The sequence below is a fragment of the Oreochromis aureus genome, linkage group 9 (assembly GCF_013358895.1).
Source record: "Oreochromis aureus strain Israel breed Guangdong linkage group 9, ZZ_aureus, whole genome shotgun sequence".
Lineage (NCBI taxonomy): Eukaryota > Metazoa > Chordata > Actinopteri > Cichliformes > Cichlidae > Oreochromis > Oreochromis aureus.
In genome coordinates, this window is record NC_052950.1 from 17,649,897 (window position 1) to 17,663,317 (window position 13,421).

General features: G+C 40.9%; 2 protein-coding genes and 2 non-coding genes across 5 annotated transcripts; 2 read left to right on the forward strand and 2 right to left on the reverse strand.

Annotated features, from left to right (window-relative positions):
* The first annotated feature begins 511 nt into the window (after positions 1 to 511).
* On the forward strand, positions 512 to 2,073 carry crhb (corticotropin releasing hormone b). The gene is made up of 2 exons (XM_031739183.2): positions 512 to 657; positions 1,203 to 2,073. Exon 2 carries the CDS (start codon positions 1,223 to 1,225, stop codon positions 1,724 to 1,726), a length of 504 nt encoding a protein of 167 aa, XP_031595043.1. The 5' UTR covers positions 512 to 657; positions 1,203 to 1,222; the 3' UTR covers positions 1,727 to 2,073.
* A 1,152-nt stretch (positions 2,074 to 3,225) lies between these two features.
* On the reverse strand, positions 3,226 to 8,470 carry trim55b (tripartite motif containing 55b). Of its 2 annotated transcripts, XM_039617425.1 has the most exons (9): positions 8,426 to 8,470; positions 7,880 to 8,030; positions 7,420 to 7,589; positions 5,875 to 6,052; positions 5,629 to 5,724; positions 4,744 to 4,977; positions 4,609 to 4,631; positions 4,101 to 4,225; positions 3,226 to 4,005 (listed from the first exon to the last, which is right to left on the reverse strand). In XM_039617425.1, the coding sequence occupies exons 1-9, from the start codon at positions 8,461 to 8,463 to the stop codon at positions 3,833 to 3,835; spliced, it is 1,188 nt and encodes a 395-aa protein (XP_039473359.1). In that variant the 5' UTR covers positions 8,464 to 8,470; the 3' UTR covers positions 3,226 to 3,832. The 2 variants fall into 2 exon arrangements, with proteins under 2 accessions (XP_039473359.1, XP_031595042.1); XM_031739182.2 differs by lacking the exon at positions 8,426 to 8,470 and having other exon boundaries at positions 7,880 to 8,402.
* A 389-nt stretch (positions 8,471 to 8,859) lies between these two features.
* trnaa-agc lies at positions 8,860 to 8,932 on the reverse strand. Its single transcript has one exon. It is a non-coding gene; the product is annotated as a tRNA-Ala (tRNA).
* Positions 8,933 to 9,322: 390 nt separating this feature from the next.
* trnay-gua lies at positions 9,323 to 9,408 on the forward strand. Its single transcript is given in 2 exon segments — positions 9,323 to 9,359; positions 9,373 to 9,408. It is a non-coding gene; the product is annotated as a tRNA-Tyr (tRNA).
* The last annotated feature ends 4,013 nt before the right edge of the window (positions 9,409 to 13,421 follow it).

Here is a 13,421-nt window from a genome sequence, read left to right on the forward strand (position 1 = left end):
TGGTGTAAAATGCAGAGACAAAGTGAGTCCTGAAGATTGCACCAAAATGTCATACCTGAAACTACCGCACTTCCACAGTGTTACATAACTTTTGCAATTTTGTAGCCAAGAGCAGTCACTGTATGGTGTCGTCAGATAAGGAAGGGTTTTTTTTCCTTTGTCTTTTATAAGACACATGATGAAAATGAGCAGTGACTGATAAGAAGAAAAAAACATAGTTCCAGACTTACCTCGTTTAAATATTACTTTTTAACTTCTGATTATTTGCCACATGGAGTCCAAGAACCTTTGCAATTATTTTTCAACTAACAAACTCAAGTGAAAATGCCGGCAGGTGTGTCACCTATAGGCCTATTCTGAAAGCGCCGAGGTAGACGCTCGTGCACGTGCGCGCGCACTCACATATGACTCATCTCATCTAAACTAAAGCACTTTGTCAGAGGCGTCCATTCACGTTACACCCATGCAAGAACGCGCAGACTCAATCTCAGCTTGGAGCGCGACACTTATAGTGAGGGTGGCTATATAAGTCCATTCAGCATCTATCCTTTAAGTAACTATATACTTGATTCCTCAAAGTGAAGTGAAGGAGGGCGGCATCTCGCCAACTACCTGGCAACCTACACGGCTGTAGCGGACCACCTCTAAAGCCTGAAGGTAAGAAAAGTTTCATTAATTTTACCCACAATGTGAATTCGTATTTTTCCCTCTTTTGGCATTTTAGTTATTCTTTTCGCCAAGCACAGCTTAATGCGACTTTGCTTAATTAAAGACATCTTTGTGCTTCACAGCAAACATTTAAAAACTGTATTTGTAGATGATAAAGTGGATTTTTGGCTTTGCTGATATCTTTCTGTTCTCATTTCTGATTTCATTTTTGGGGATGGACTAAGTATAATGATAGAAGACAATAATTCCTAATTCTAATTTTCGAGCTTCCTTTACGCGTAAATATTCCACATCGCAGATCAATTTCACAATATATAGTCCCATTACTAATAACAGGTGGCAACAGATCGCAAAATATCTTACAATAATAAAAATAACCTGCGGCAGCAATAGTTATAATTTGCCCGTTGCATTACTGCAACGTCTCTTTTACGTGCGTAATTGCCTTTTTACGCGGCACATCTCGCGCCACAGTAAGAAAAACGAGCGTGCCAAAATTAAATAACCCACATTTATTTCATTTTTCCTTCCAGATTCCTGTTGAAATCCTGACATGAAGCTCAATTTATTCGGTACCACCGTGATTCTGCTAGTTGCCTTCTTACCGCGCTTCGAATGTCGGGCTATTGAGAGCCCTGGCAGTACTCTGCGCGTCCCAGCTCTACAAACCCCAAACTCCCAGCAGCAGCAATCCGGCCCGATTCTGGAGAGGCTTGGGGAGGAGTATTTCATCCGACTGGGCAACGGGGACTCGAACTCTTTCCCATCAACGTCCATGTATCCCGGCGGATCACCTTCCATCTTCAACAGAGCTTTGCAACTCCAGCTGACGCGGCGTCTTTTACAGGGCAAAGTTGGGAACATCAGGGCGCTCATAAGCGGCTTCGGAGACCGCGGGGACGACTCGATGGAGAGGGGAAGAAGGTCCGAGGACCCACCGATATCCCTGGATCTGACCTTCCACCTGCTCCGGGAGATGATGGAGATGTCCAGGGCGGAACAGCTGGCTCAGCAAGCGCAGAATAACAGAAGAATGATGGAGCTCTTCGGGAAATGATTTCCCAGCCCGCCAAAGATCTCCCTTCCCTTTCTTTTTCTTTTACTCCTTCTGTTGTGCATTTTTGCCATCAGCACAAAACATGCTCTGTACAATATAGTGCTGCTTTATCACTTTATTGTTTATAGCTTTAACCTCAAACTATGGAGCATAAACGGGCTTGACTTATAATGAGCCGATTGTACCTTGCCATTTCAATGTTGGTGTCAGATCTGTAGAGATATGCCGTTCTTCATATTTGAGATGAATACTTTTGTCTAAGACATGAATTGCATTCACAAAATTGGCATTTTGTTTTAGATTATGAATCACTGTATTTATGATATTTATGTTTGTTAATAAACTTATGTGCAACCAGTCATTTTCTGTTGTGCAACAGAACGTCTTATATCTATATTTTTAATAAAAAAAATAAAAGCAATGCTTACATTTCTCTGTGGATATCCTTACATATTAGTTACCAGTAACTCCAATTAAAAAAAATAAAATTCCCATTAACTTTGACTAGTAATCTGATTAAAATACACATAATCTTAAACATATAGATTTGTAGTCCCACATTAAAGAAACTTAAAAAAAAAGAGAGAAAAAAAATAGCCGGTTAAAGAGTGCACAAATGGCCACAGCATCTTGAGTCTTGCCTATAAATGCTGACTGGTAAAGGTTTGCCTAACTGAGTGCAAAGAATTGCATAGGTCTAACCATGGCATTGCTCTGGAGCCAGTTCATGCCTTCTGTCTAACACAGACACACACAAAAAGCTCTAACTGCAGTGCTTTGCCAAAAATCTGAACAACCCTTCAGCGCAGTGAACATTCATACAGCGTTCTTCTTCTAAACCCTTAATCCTCAAGAGGCAATTCTCATTATACCAGCAAGAGGCAACCACGCTTAGCTCAAAGATGCACCACTGATAGCTAATTAGTGTCAAAGACACTGTGTGTGTGTGTTTATGTGTGAGCGTGTGTATGTGAACGCTGATTCTTGACCCCCAGTGTCAGGCTACGCTAAACAAGAGCCGTGGGTGTGAGTCATCCTATTCTTTTTGGCCCGCAAAGCATCTTGAGGCTTAGTGTGGGATTGAGCCCGTTTGTAAAGGATCCAACTCACCGAGACGTGGTGTAAAATAACAGATGGTCGTTGAATGGTGGACTACCTGAGCGGTGGAGTTACAGCAACGTGAGGCCATCGCAGGGCAGCAAATTATTTGCTTTGGTCTAAAAATATGGGAGCACTCATATTTGCTCACTGTGGTCTCATATGTATACGCAGGAGTGTTATCCTGATCATGCAGTGGAGAAGGATGTTAAAAGTGTCTGAACAAGCCAAAAAAAGGCACTCACGCATTGAGCTGGATTTCCTTCCACAGAAATGCGAATAGGAGTGTGGAAAGACGAAGAGGGAGGGAGGGAGAAGGCATTACGAAGAAACAAAACTGTTTTTTTTACATCTAGTATCAACTAGTGATGTGAAAAAGTATGCTGAAGGTATTTAGTCAAATCACTTTTAATGTATATAATATGCATGTATCATATATATCATCATGGGAAATAATACCTGTGCCACATTACAATGAAGAACATTAAACATAACACAAGCAGCCCGATGTAGGAAATACTGAAATGTCACAGTGCTTATTTTATCACTCTGCTACATTACTCATAAAGTTATATCAGTCATCAAGAAGTATACAACAGGGAGGAGAACCAGCGGCTCTCCTATTATGTTTTTTTAATGATGGAGTTTAAGGAGCGAGTCTCAAAAGGTCAACCACATAAAAAAAATATTTGAGTACATCTGAATTCTGCAAAGAGCTGAATGACAGTCAAAGTCCCTCTGTCATTAAGCATGTTCAAAATGAAAAGGAGGAATTAAAGCATGTTTTTTTAATCAGAGAAAAAGAGATAAAATCAGTCCGAATGCTGTGATAGACCAATCACAACAAAAGAGGCAGAAGTAAAACATCTGTCTTCCTTAAGATCTACATACACAGATTAGGTTCCCCTCGTGGCTAAAAATGTATCACAGCTGACCTGAGGTCAACATTTAGGAGCAACAATCAATCCTGCTTCTGGTTTAGGTGTCGTCAGGGCCGATGGCTGACAGCTAAGTTGAGGGAGTGCTCGTGGGTGCGCTGGGGGAGGAGCTCATCTGCTGGGGGGGTGCAGAAGGCTGGGCAGAGGTGGCTGAAACAGCACCTCCAGAAACAGTTTGTGATCCTTCTCCTTCCTCAGCACCGGCTCCTGCATCCTCATCTTCTTCATCCTCATCGTCGTCATCTGTGTGAGAATTAAGGCAAATAAGGATAAAGGCTGGAGAACTACAAGACTGAGGGGTGTGAAGCAAATTAAAGCCGTGATCTCTGTTCCTTCACCTTGGATGAAGTCGATGCTCCGCAGGGCCTTGCCCTCTTTCTTGAAGTCGACTTTGTAATGATCCATACTCTCGTAGCCAAGCTCTACTTTATCCAGGTGCGCTGCACTGGATGCCTCTTCAATCCTGAGCACATAAGTCTCATTTAGGATATTCACAGGACTAAATGTTGCCTCACAAAGTCATGGTAACACGTCTTAAATATATTCAGTCTGTGATGTTTAGCACGTTCGGCAAGTTATTTCAGGATGCCACAGCAGAAGATAGTGATTTGCAACATTTCACAGGATTATTTTCCACAGCTACCAGAGAGAAGGTGTGACCTTGCTCTATTAGAGTTGTGGTTTTATGTGTAAGTGCAGATGTAATCATTCATGAGAGTGATTAAAAAACATTAGCTAGAAAGGATTTTGACTTTTACACTGGCAGTGTAGTCTCTTTTTTTGCAAAACCCCTTCATCCTCTTATCAGTGCAATTATTATTATTGAAAAACAAACAGCATACTTACTTTTTGAGGAGAGGCTTTGTGTTCTGAAAGAAACAAGGGAGAGTTCAACTGAACATGCACATAAAATACTGATAAACTTTTATGAATTGGCTAAAATTATGTCAAATTTAAACCCCATGTGGTAGCAGCTCTGACCTGCAGGAATAATGCCATTTCTGGCTCGTCCATAGCCTGGATCCCCATCTCCAAGATTTTACAGCTCTCCTCCAGATGGTCTCCATATTTACTTGTCAGGCCCCGGATATAGTTCACCTTCTCTTCCTGTTCGTCTGTCACCTTCTGATTCAGCTCCCTCTTTTTCTCCTCCAGGATAGAGTATAGGTGGTCAAACTTTTCACACACCAGAGTCTTCTGTCTCCGACTGTTCTCCTGTACGTGCGAGAACAAGTGAAGAAAACACGCACACCCACAGGGAAAGGTTGTAAATTCTGCAGGTCCATTCTTTATTAATGAGTTCTGGGTGGGAAATGTAGGCAATTCAGTTTCGAAGTACATTAGAATTTCAAAATGAGAGAAAATGCGGAAACTAGTTGTTGTTTTCATTCTTCGGATGTCTAAATACTGCAAAATGCCTTCCGTTCATTTGGTGCCATGTGCATGACGCTATAGCAGTGACACACAGGGGACTGGAGTCACTCCAGCTTCCTCTCTACTACGTCCAACTGTGGCACGTGAACCATAAGAAAGCTGCCTGTTCTCGCCCTATCAATTACACTGCTCGTTTTATTGTCCGTGGAAGTGGGTCGAAGGCAGAATAGGATGCTCTAACTAGTGTATGTGGACCCAGCGTAGGAGAAAATATGAAAATGGGAGATTAAAGCAGTCTGTGGAACCAAAACATTTATTTTCCTCTTACTGCGTCTCTGTCTAAATCTCACAGATGGATAAAAGCAGAAAGAGTGGCCGTGACAAGGACACATTACATCAGTTTGGTCGTCTGTGCAGGTGCATTAGTGTGTGCACGGAGTGAGGCTTGCTGCGTGAGTGAGCGGCCAGGCACTGCAGCAGTCGGACACTGACCTCTATGGCACGACAGGCTTCCTCTAGCTGACTAATGATGCCCTGCATCCTGTCGTTGTTACCAACCACCATGGCAATCCCGTCACTCAGCTCCGTCTAGGGGGCAAGGACATGGCAGCATGACTACAGACTCAAATCTGGGGCAAATCTATGGTTACACTATGATATACTTCATGATGAAACTGTAAAAAACACATCACCATGGCTGACAGTATCCGTAGCCTTTGTAAGCATCTCAGGCCTCACCTTCTTCGTCTGGTAGATGCTGCTGAGAGGAGCCACCTCGCAGTCTTTGTGGGCTCCAAAGACCTTGCACATGGAGCACGTGGGCACACCGTGGGTCACGCAGTAAATGTTGATCTTTTCGTCCTCGTGAATATCACACATGGGCATTTCTTCCTTTTTCTCTGGTGCTGGTTTGCTGCTGTTGAGGTGCGATGGAAATAGCGGTAGTATCCCGTGATGCTGCACATTTGCATACTGATGTGACATGCAGTGTCAGTTTGATAATGTCACTGTTACACATCTCGGCATCTAAACAGCTTATCGATGACCCATCAGGTGTGCCCTGCCATTCACATGCACTGCCAGCACTGTAATCAATAGGTCATCATCATTGCTGAGTAGTGTGGGAGCAAGCATACATGATTCATGTTTTTATACCTTAAAAGTTTTCTCCCTTTCCTTATTTCTTAAGTTTATACATATTTGTCACACCATCAGACAAAGATAACCCAAGTAAATAAAAAATGAAGTTTTTAATTAATGATTTCATTTCAGTGAAAAAGCTATCCAAATGCACCTGCCCTGTGTGAAAAAGTAATTGTCCCCTAAACCTAATGACTAGTTGTGCAACCCTTGGCAGGAAGAACTGCAATAAAGCTTTTGGCGATATCTGGCAATGAGTCTTTCACATCACCGTGGGGGAATTTTGGCCTGCTCTTCTTTGCAGAATTGCTTTAATTAAAACACATTTAAAGGGGTTTTTGAGCACGAACAACCTGTTTAAGGTCCTGACTTTGAGTAGGTCGTTCCAAAACCTTACATTTGCTTGTTTTTAAGTCATTAAGAAAGGATAAAGGTCAATCTTTGCAGGATGTGAATGTTTGCATTTTAGACCGAGGAGACGGTTTAAAAGACGATGACGGATCATTAACAACACCAACTGTCAACCACCTACAATGCAGTCTCAAGATCCGTTTCCCAGGCGGCTCAACACCCACTCACACGTTGCGTCAGGTGAACTCAACGGGTCACATAATGTGGTCTCACGCAAGATCTCGCAGTGATTTCATCTGAAGCCTCAGGTGGTAACGACCCACTCCTTTCTTCCCAGTTTGGCTCCTGTGATGATGGACAGGACTACTAGTCGGGCAACGATCACCTCTTAAGGGGAAATCCCCATTAAGGTTTAAATACCTGGCACTCTCTACGTTTTGGTTTCAGAACTGAAGAAGCATCTCGGATGAGAGGCCGTCATCCTATAAACTCTACTTAGGATAATGGTAATGAAATAATGTCACAACAGCAAGAAGTGTTGTGGATATCATGTCATACAAGCCTTTCAGTCATCTGCTGGATAAAAAATCTGTGTGGATGACTACTGCAAGTAGAAACGTCCTCTCACCCACTGCAGATCTCTGACTCAGAAGCCAGAGTTAGTGTTTCACTTCCTGCTACTATACTTTACTGCCCTACAAGGCGAGTTTCACTAATAAAAACATCCTCCTGTCAGACATGAAGAATTCTTTTCATTTTCTGTTATTTTGACAAATGTCTGATCTGTCTCACCTGTTGGATTCTTGTTTGAACATGTCAATGATATTCTCAACCAACAGGTTCCTCTGCAGGCCGTAAACACCATGCCTGTCCAGAATCACCTCGTGTCTGCAGGACGGGCATCGGAAACGTCCACCAGAGGTCAACGAGCCGCTTCTTGTTGGAAGGTATGGGTTTGAAGCCTGTAAACAACAACAAGGGAAGCTCTGAATTTTGCATGACAGCTGGGTTTTGATGGATAGCAGATGTAAAATTAATTACATTGTTTCGCTCGGCAGTTATGAAATATTAATCCAGGGGATTAACAGTCCATAACACAAACTTCAAACCACCATCATTAACATTCAATCCACATGTTTGTAAACAGAGCCTATAGGTGTTAAATTTATATGTCACTATTTGGGTCTTTGATATGTGAAAATTCAGACCAACTTTATAAAAAAGTACCAATTTGAGCCATTCAATAGCTTACCTGGAAAACATCATTGGCACATTTTCTGCACAGGTTGTGCTGGCAGGGTAGGATGACCACAGGCTTTGTAAACATTTCCAAGCATATTGGACAAATCAGCTGTTTCTCCAAGTTGTCCATGGTGTCAACGATTTCACACGCAACTAAACAACTTAAAAAGTCTGAAAAGTTTAGTATGAAGTCCTTTCTAAAAGCAATCTATCATAGGCCCAGCTTCAGGCTGAGTAGTAGGCCTGTTATGTTTGTCCTAGCGGGTGTAGACTCCTATCTCCTCTGTGTCAGTTCTGTTTTTAGCAGCTACTGCTGTCACGTCTAAGGTTGCCATTTTTGCCTTGTCCATATATGAAACTAAGTAGGGCAGTGCTGAACAGCAGCCCATCCCCAGCCTCTTCTACACTGGGTGCCATGTGGCTATGTGTTTGAGAGGATAGGGGCAAGTGATTTGGCAAGTGATGCAATCATAGGCTAACTTTGATTGTGACTTTTATATCTAAAATTATTGATAGCATCTGACAGTCTCTACTGAAAACACCTAGTACTCAGTACCTTTTTACCATGTTGCCGATCAAGTGCCAGCTTTGCATTAATGTTAACTTAGACAATAGACAGCAGCCGGAAGCTATCAAAAGTGACTTCCAGTCAAAGTTGGGAGGAGACCATTACGTAAGAGGGAAGATAACCACGCACAGGAGAGGTTTGTTACAATTCTAGGTTCGCTGGCTAAGCTCCTAATTAAAGGAGTGATCGTGATTTTACCTAGCATTAAACAAACTATGGCATGTGTAAAGCATTTTTTGCACATGGGTATTTGCACTTAGAGAACAGCATAAGGACGACAACCGTAACATTAGGTGTATTCACCGCATCCTTAAAAGTAGGTGATAACTGCTACTACTTTAAAAAGAACAATTCAGCTAAAATATTTTGGTGTTTGTTAGCGTGTTCGAGGCCTTACATTGAAGAAAAAATGAAAATGTTATTGGAGAATGCGGGCATCGATCCCGCTACCTCTCGCATGCTAAGCGAGCGCTCTACCATTTGAGCTAATTCCCCGGTACGGAAGTTGCTCGTTGTGTGTGTATTTATTGTTCGTGAGAAACGTAATTGGTTCAATGTGACGGTGTAGTGTTTGATATATTTCACATATCATGCCGAAATACAGTGCGGTAAGGTAGCATTATTAAGCTGTCTAGGTTAGCTCTAACAAATGTAAATAATAACAGGGTTTAATAGCTGCTAAGTTATTGAAAGGCTCGCAATGTTAAAGTTCCTTTGAGGGCAACCAAGTTACTTCAAATATGTGGGGAAACTCACACACAACTATTTAGCTCAAGTGGAAAACAGTGGCGGATGCGAATTTCCAGAAAACATGTTAACCGAACAGGGCGTCCGCCATATCTGCCGATCTGATAAATACACGGGGGTGGCGGTAGTTGTCAGCTCCCTTCGATAGCTCAGTTGGTAGAGCGGAGGACTGTAGTGGTTTCCCAGGCATCCTTAGGTCGCTGGTTCGAATCCGGCTCGAAGGAGAGGAAATTTTTTTTTTTTTCCCTCCCCTAAATTCAATTTTGAGCGCTTTTACAAATTTGCTAAGAATTGCTGTTCTATGAAGCTTCTGTAATCATTTCTTTTAATGAAAATACATATTTCAGATGTTGAAACAAAATGGCTAGTATTGGCAGTTAATGTATTTTTCTACAAATAAATGCAAATCCCTAAAAACAGATGATGATTTTCTTAAACTTTCCCACAGAATCAAGTAGAGTTTTGGGGTGTATAAAAAATAGAAGTGATCTTGAAAATGTTTGGCACTGCACTGCCTGCAGTGATGGTCTAGTCAGCATAAATACACAGCATATCCTGCAAATCTGCTGTGCATGTTAAATAAAAAATGATCACACCTGCAAGCACTGTTCAAAAAGAGAATTTAAAAGTGATTGTTTAGTGTTTGATTATCTCTCCACTCGTGATGAAAACAAACTTTATCACTTTGTTTGACTGTGAAATGACTTATAAAGGTGCTGCGAACACATTCAGATGGATGACTCAGAGACCGTAATTAACAGTTGTGTGGAGGACTGTGGCAAGCGTCACACACTAATAAAGCGCCTTTGTTTATTTCTGTGCTGTTGCACGATTGTTATTCCTCCGTCCACTGATTCTCATTAGCGGTATTTCAATTACAAATTAAAACCCCTGTCCTCTGCTAATGGAGTGCTCATCTTCATGAATCTGTATGAGTTCCTCACTTTATTTCCAAATATTTGTCACGTCTAAATGTCCCACGCAAACGAAGCAATTAAAGATGCACTTTTTCAAAACATTTGACCTATACAAAAAAAATTTACATACTCTTTAATTAGAAACTCAATGTCAAAGCGAACGTAGCAGGATCCTCATAGTGGAAGCTTCTGACCCATTTAAGCATACCTCATCTTTTTCTTTTTTCTTTTCATCTGACTCATACAATATGACATCTGCCTTCCTCGCACCTCTTTTCCTTTTATATAAAGCCACATGGATGTGCACACAGTGCTTTTCATGCAGAATCAGTGAGTCATATTTAAACATTTTAGACAGATGTCATTACTGAAAATGAATGAATGTCTCTCTCACACTCTCTAATTTGTCTCTTTGTTTCATTTAGTGTCCCCCTCCGGGGTTTGCAAGTTAGGAATCAACTTTAAGAAATGAGAAAAAGGTAAAAAAAATAAAATAAAATGGGGAAAAAAGGATGAGAAATATACACATTCAAATAGTAAAGTTCCCATCTGTTGTGATTTGCAAGTCTATGTAAATGTAAAACAGCGCTCTTACTAATTTTGTCATTTAGCTTTTTATGTGTGTCTCACCCAGTTCTCCTTTCTGTTGATGTGTTTTTTCTCTGTGATGTACTACAAATGAAGTTTTTAGTCATTTTGTGATGCTGTGGGCACACCACTTTATTCAGTTTTAATCAGTAATCTCTAAAAAGGCTGAACTAGCATGATTACATATTCATTAGCGACAAGCAGAGGCTGCTCAGATGCTCACCATTTAGATAAAAGTGAATTCAAATGAGATCAATTAAGGAGATGTTCTGGGTTATGTCTTTGTGATTGAAGTGAATTCATAATTTTTCATCCATTACTATCTGACTCATAATATTGCAGCGCCTGTTAGTAAAAATCCAACAAAGATTGACAAATTAAGAGCAGTGTGGAGATTACTTGGAGATGAAAGGCCAATATGAATGCCAGACAGTGCTGCCTTTGAGGCTAAAAGCTGCCAATTTAAAGAGCACAGTGTGAAACTCCTGTTCCCCTCTTTCGCTCGGCGTTGGTAAGCGGTGCTTTGCGTGAATCGTAAAAAAGGTCTGCATGCACTGCCAAGGCCATGAAATACACCTGCGCTCGCACATAACCGCACACATAAGATGTCTACAAACTCATAAGCAAGATGAAAGTGTATAGGGGACCAGAAAATGGAGCAGAGCAAAGGGTGCCATCTGTTCACTTGTATGAATATTTCAGTTAGGTGGAAGTCATATTGTATTCACGCAGATGGCAAGCAGTCAGTGGCTGTGATTTAAAAACTCTCTGCGAGCAATTCCAGATAATGTCCATTTCTTCATCTCCATATCTGTCCTAAATGATCCACTGAGCTGAGAGTCTTTGGGTCAGAAAAAGTATGATCATACCCTAGAATGAATAGTAATTTTAAAGGTAGCAGTAATTCACCGTGGATTCGCTTGGGATGAAGAAATATTAATGTAGAACAGTATTTAGCAAGACTTAAAAGGTATTCCACCTTAAATTTACACAGACACTATCAGCTAGGCTTCACATTATTTTTAAATGCCAAGGATGTAGTTAAAAAAAAGCAAGGTCAGATCTTTATCCATTTATGCAACTTCTGGATAGTTCAGGTCTGAACTAGTGATACTCTGGGCAGTTTAGAGGATTTGCCGTCACTGTGTTAATGTTGCAAAAGAACGAAATGATAACGCAGGCCTGTTTACGATACTGTGATGCTATGAACAGTACTGCTGAGGTCATACTGGGGTTTTGTCTGGAGTTACATACACAGAGATACAGCAGTTGTACACCAAATATTTATAGTTGATTTAGCAGCAGCATTCACATTTATTATCTCCAAGAAACAGAAGATCCAGTGCTCGGTGGTGACCCTGATTAGATTTTTAGTGAGTCCTCTTAGTTATCCCAGCTAATAGATCTTTTCTCTGGCGTCTCCAGATGCACAGTGATGATAAGTTATAAAAGAAAACTACATGCGGTCCTGTGTACTGTTACAGCCAAGAGTTTGGATAATATAAGAGGTACTTCATTGTAAAAGTAAGCAATCCCCTATCATATGAATAAATGAGCAGGAACCTTAAACATGCAGTGACCTTTAAGCTTAGCAGTTAGAAGGTGTGCCTCTACTTTTTGGTATTTTTTTTTAAAGAATGCATTTCAGATTATCCTCTAAAATGCTTCCAGGTTCATCTGTACCTGTCGGACTTTAGTAGCTTCTGGTCTGCAGACCTTTAGCAGATCAAGAACGCAGTACAGTACCTTATCCTGTTTGTTTTAAATGAACAATATCATGAAAATCTAACTGGGCATAATGAAATAGTGTCACACTTTGTAGATACATCTTACTTGTTTTAATCGTAATAAATAGATATGTTTTCTAGTACTCCATTGCTGTGTATATAATTAGAAGTTATTTTTGACCCTACCTTCATCACTGACATGCTTTTATTTAACTAAGTAGCAGTGTTTTAGGGCAGAATGTGTTTTAGAAGCAGTCATCGAGAATACAGATCATTTAAGCTATGAAAATGTTTTAATATTTCTTTATATTTTCTGTTTGTTAGTGGGATTAATGAAAAAAATTACAGACTGGGATCCATGACAATATAAGTAAAGGTTAGGCTTGAATCAACTTAGACGTGATCTCATCATGTTGAGATCACGTCGTTTGTGATCAAACTCACTGAGTCACAAACTCACTGAGTCACTTTCCAGCCATGCTAAGCTACTTAAAAATACTCAAAACAACCCCCAAAACTCAAAGAGTGACTCTGAAAAAAGGCTCAATCAGCACTTTTCCAGTAGCCACATTATCTTTGGCTTTAAATATTAGAGTCCGTCCACTATACAGGCCACTAACATCTGTATTAAGATCTCATTTAAAATGCACCTCTCATGCTGTTGTATAATATGGCTCAAAATTGCACAACTTGGCTCAGTTGTGTAACAAAACATGTCAACCTACAATGTTTTAGAGCGGAAACATCCCAATCTTGTCATCCATAGATTGATGGAGCTGGACCGGTTGATCCTGAATCCTCCCTTAGTTATGCTTAGTGTTTCTTCTTCACACACACACCACTCCTCATTTAACTACTTATTATTACTCTCTGGCTCTCTTCCACAGTGTGTCTTTTGTCCCGTCTTCTTCTGCTCACACCCAACTGGTCGCGGCAGATAGCTGCGACTCCCTGAGCCTGGTACTGCTGGAGGTTTCTTCCTGTTAAAAGGGAGGTTTTTCTTTC

Coding starts and splice junctions, on each gene's coding strand:
- crhb (XM_031739183.2), top strand. CDS start 1,223: ATGAAGCTCAATTTATTCGGTACCACCGTGATTCTGCTAGTTGCCTTC.
- trim55b (XM_039617425.1), bottom strand. CDS start 8,463: ATGCAAAGCTGGCACTTGATCGGCAACATGGTAAAAAG. Junction 8,031..8,425: donor ATCGGCAACATGGTAAAAAG/GTACTGAGTACT, acceptor AGACTTTTTAAG/TTGTTTAGTTGCGTGTGAAA. Junction 4,006..4,100: donor GAGCATCGACTTCATCCAAG/GTGAAGGAACAG, acceptor ATTCTCACACAG/ATGACGACGATGAGGATGAA.